The 2,109-nt window shown below is 45.5% G+C and overlaps 1 protein-coding gene across 1 annotated transcript in view; it reads right to left on the bottom strand.

The window, feature by feature from the left end:
- Positions 1-794, bottom strand: part of SLC22A15 (solute carrier family 22 member 15) — a 43,000-nt gene extending 42,206 nt beyond the window's left edge. The window contains exon 1 of the mRNA XM_015818079.1: positions 571-794. Within this exon, the coding sequence (XP_015673565.1) occupies positions 571-657 (87 nt within the window). The 5' untranslated portion in view covers positions 658-794. The remainder of the gene's footprint in view (positions 1-570) is intronic.
- Positions 795-2,109: the final 1,315 nt, after the last annotated feature.

Below are 2,109 nucleotides of genomic sequence, written 5' to 3'. Positions count from 1 at the left end.
TATTATATTAATGGCATTTGCTTGGGCCAAGAGGCCAAACCAAACCCAAACTAAAATCATAGCTAGAATGAACCATCTTATTGAAAATCCTTGGTTCCCATCCTCAGTTCTGAACTGAAAATCCAAAAGGTAGTGGACTTGGTAATGAGCCTGGCAGTTGCCAACAAATTTGCCAGCTTCAAAGTAGAAAAGCTGATCACCTGAGATATGCTGCCTCAGACATAAAATCTACATTTCGCCCCAATTTGTAAACTCGTGCAGCCTGCCTAAAGTCTTCTCGCAGTTTATAGATAACAGGGCTAGGCATCTCATTTAAAAAAGACAGCACGCCTTTTAACCACCATCTTGCTCTCTTAATCACCCCTTAAAATTCCCTACATACGTTCAGCCGACACAAGAGGGCGGGAACCTCACACCAACCAGGACATCATAAACGCTCTTTCCCGACGTAAATCGCCCTGCGCTGCGAATCGCGACTTGCCCAGGACTAAAGCGGCTCTTCTCTGATGGGTCATGCGAGCACCCCACTCCTCGCGACAAGAGATCCCCCCCCCCAGGAGTCTCTCTCACCTGGAGCAGCGCGGCCAGCAAGACGCAAAGCCACACCTGGAAGGGGCCCATCTGGCCCACCAGAGAGAAGGCCTCTTCCACCTCCATGGCGAGACTCGCGAGGTGGCGGTCTTCCTCCTCCTCCCGGGTCGCGCATCCCCTTCCCCAGAATTCTCTTTTCCGGAGCCAAGCGAAGCAGCGTTCACAGAACCCACATCCGAGAAGCAGAGAGCAGAAGTAGACATGCGCAGAAAGGAATTCCGACTTCCGCTCTAGGAAAACTATTCAGCTGGGTAAGAGATTTCCGGGTTATGTCAGACGTCGCCTTTGTCCTGCCGGGTAAGGTGCTCTTTGGGAAAGTGCAGCTGCGGTTGGGCGTTAGGGGTCGCTCGTCTCTGCTCCTTCCGTCAGACACCGAAGTTCAGATTCTTCTTAAAACTGCACCTTCTTTGTGTGAGAAATAAGGTTCAGGATGCAAAGTGCTTTGAAAATTAAGCAGATAAAGTCGACCTAGAGGCCCGTGAAACCGTGCAACATGGCTAATTAGGCAGGGCACTGAGACCCGGAGAAAGAATTCAGATTCCTCTCCTGACATTTATCGCACAAGTTTCTTCCACCCAATTAAAGTGATTGCATAAATGCAGCCATACTTCATTATGCGGGAATAGGATTAAAATTAGCCCATTGTTAGATTCGTATTATTTGGAAGAAATGACAAGAGTCCATTCTGTTCAGGCATTTTAATGGTTTAATTCCAATTTAGAGATTTGGTTCTTGTTAAGATTGAATCAAATATCTGAATTCAGAAGGGAGATGAGCCCTCCTGATATTTACTAAGGCTCTCAGTTGCTAATGGAAAAGTGTAGGCCAACATAATGAAGAGTCAGCACTGCTTTGTGCTGTGGAAGAGCCCCTCCACTGCACCTGGTTCTGCTTCAGATATCACCACTGTGGGAGAAGCAGGCAATTATTTTGTGGGGTGCCGCAGAACTCGGTATTCTCTTCCTCTTTAACAAATAAAATTAGTGGACCAGTGAAATGCTGTGGACATAAATATACTTGGATTTCAGTAAGGCATTTAACAAAGTAGACCACTTCTTCTTCTTGGTAATCTAGAAAAGTAGGATAGGATAGACAGCATCTTCTTGGTAATCTAGAAAAGTAGGATGGGATAGACAGCATCACCACCAGATGGATTCATAGCTGGTTGATAAACCACACTTGATGTGTAGTTCTTCATGGAACTACATCTATATGGAGGGAAGTATGCACTGTACCCCAAGGTTGCATTTTAGGCCCAGTACACTTCAACATCTTCATAATTGATTTAGATGAGGGAACTCATCAAATTTGCAGACAACAACAAGCTGGCAGAAATAGCCAACACCCTAGAATCAGGCTCAGGATTCAAATGGATCTCAACAGACTTGAACACTGGGTCCTATCTAACAAAATGAAATTCAGTGCAGAGAAAAGTAAGATTTTACACTGAGGTAGGAAAAACCAAATGTACAAGTACAGATTAGGTGAAACTTGGCTCAATAGCAGTAACTGTGAGAG

The sequence above is a fragment of the Protobothrops mucrosquamatus genome, unplaced genomic scaffold (genome assembly GCF_001527695.2).
Source record: "Protobothrops mucrosquamatus isolate PMUCROS unplaced genomic scaffold, P.Mucros_1.0 scaffold677, whole genome shotgun sequence".
NCBI classification, from domain to species: Eukaryota; Metazoa; Chordata; class Lepidosauria; order Squamata; family Viperidae; genus Protobothrops; species Protobothrops mucrosquamatus.
Note: the sequence above shows the minus strand (reverse complement) of the source record. Positions and strands in the feature narration are given on the sequence as shown.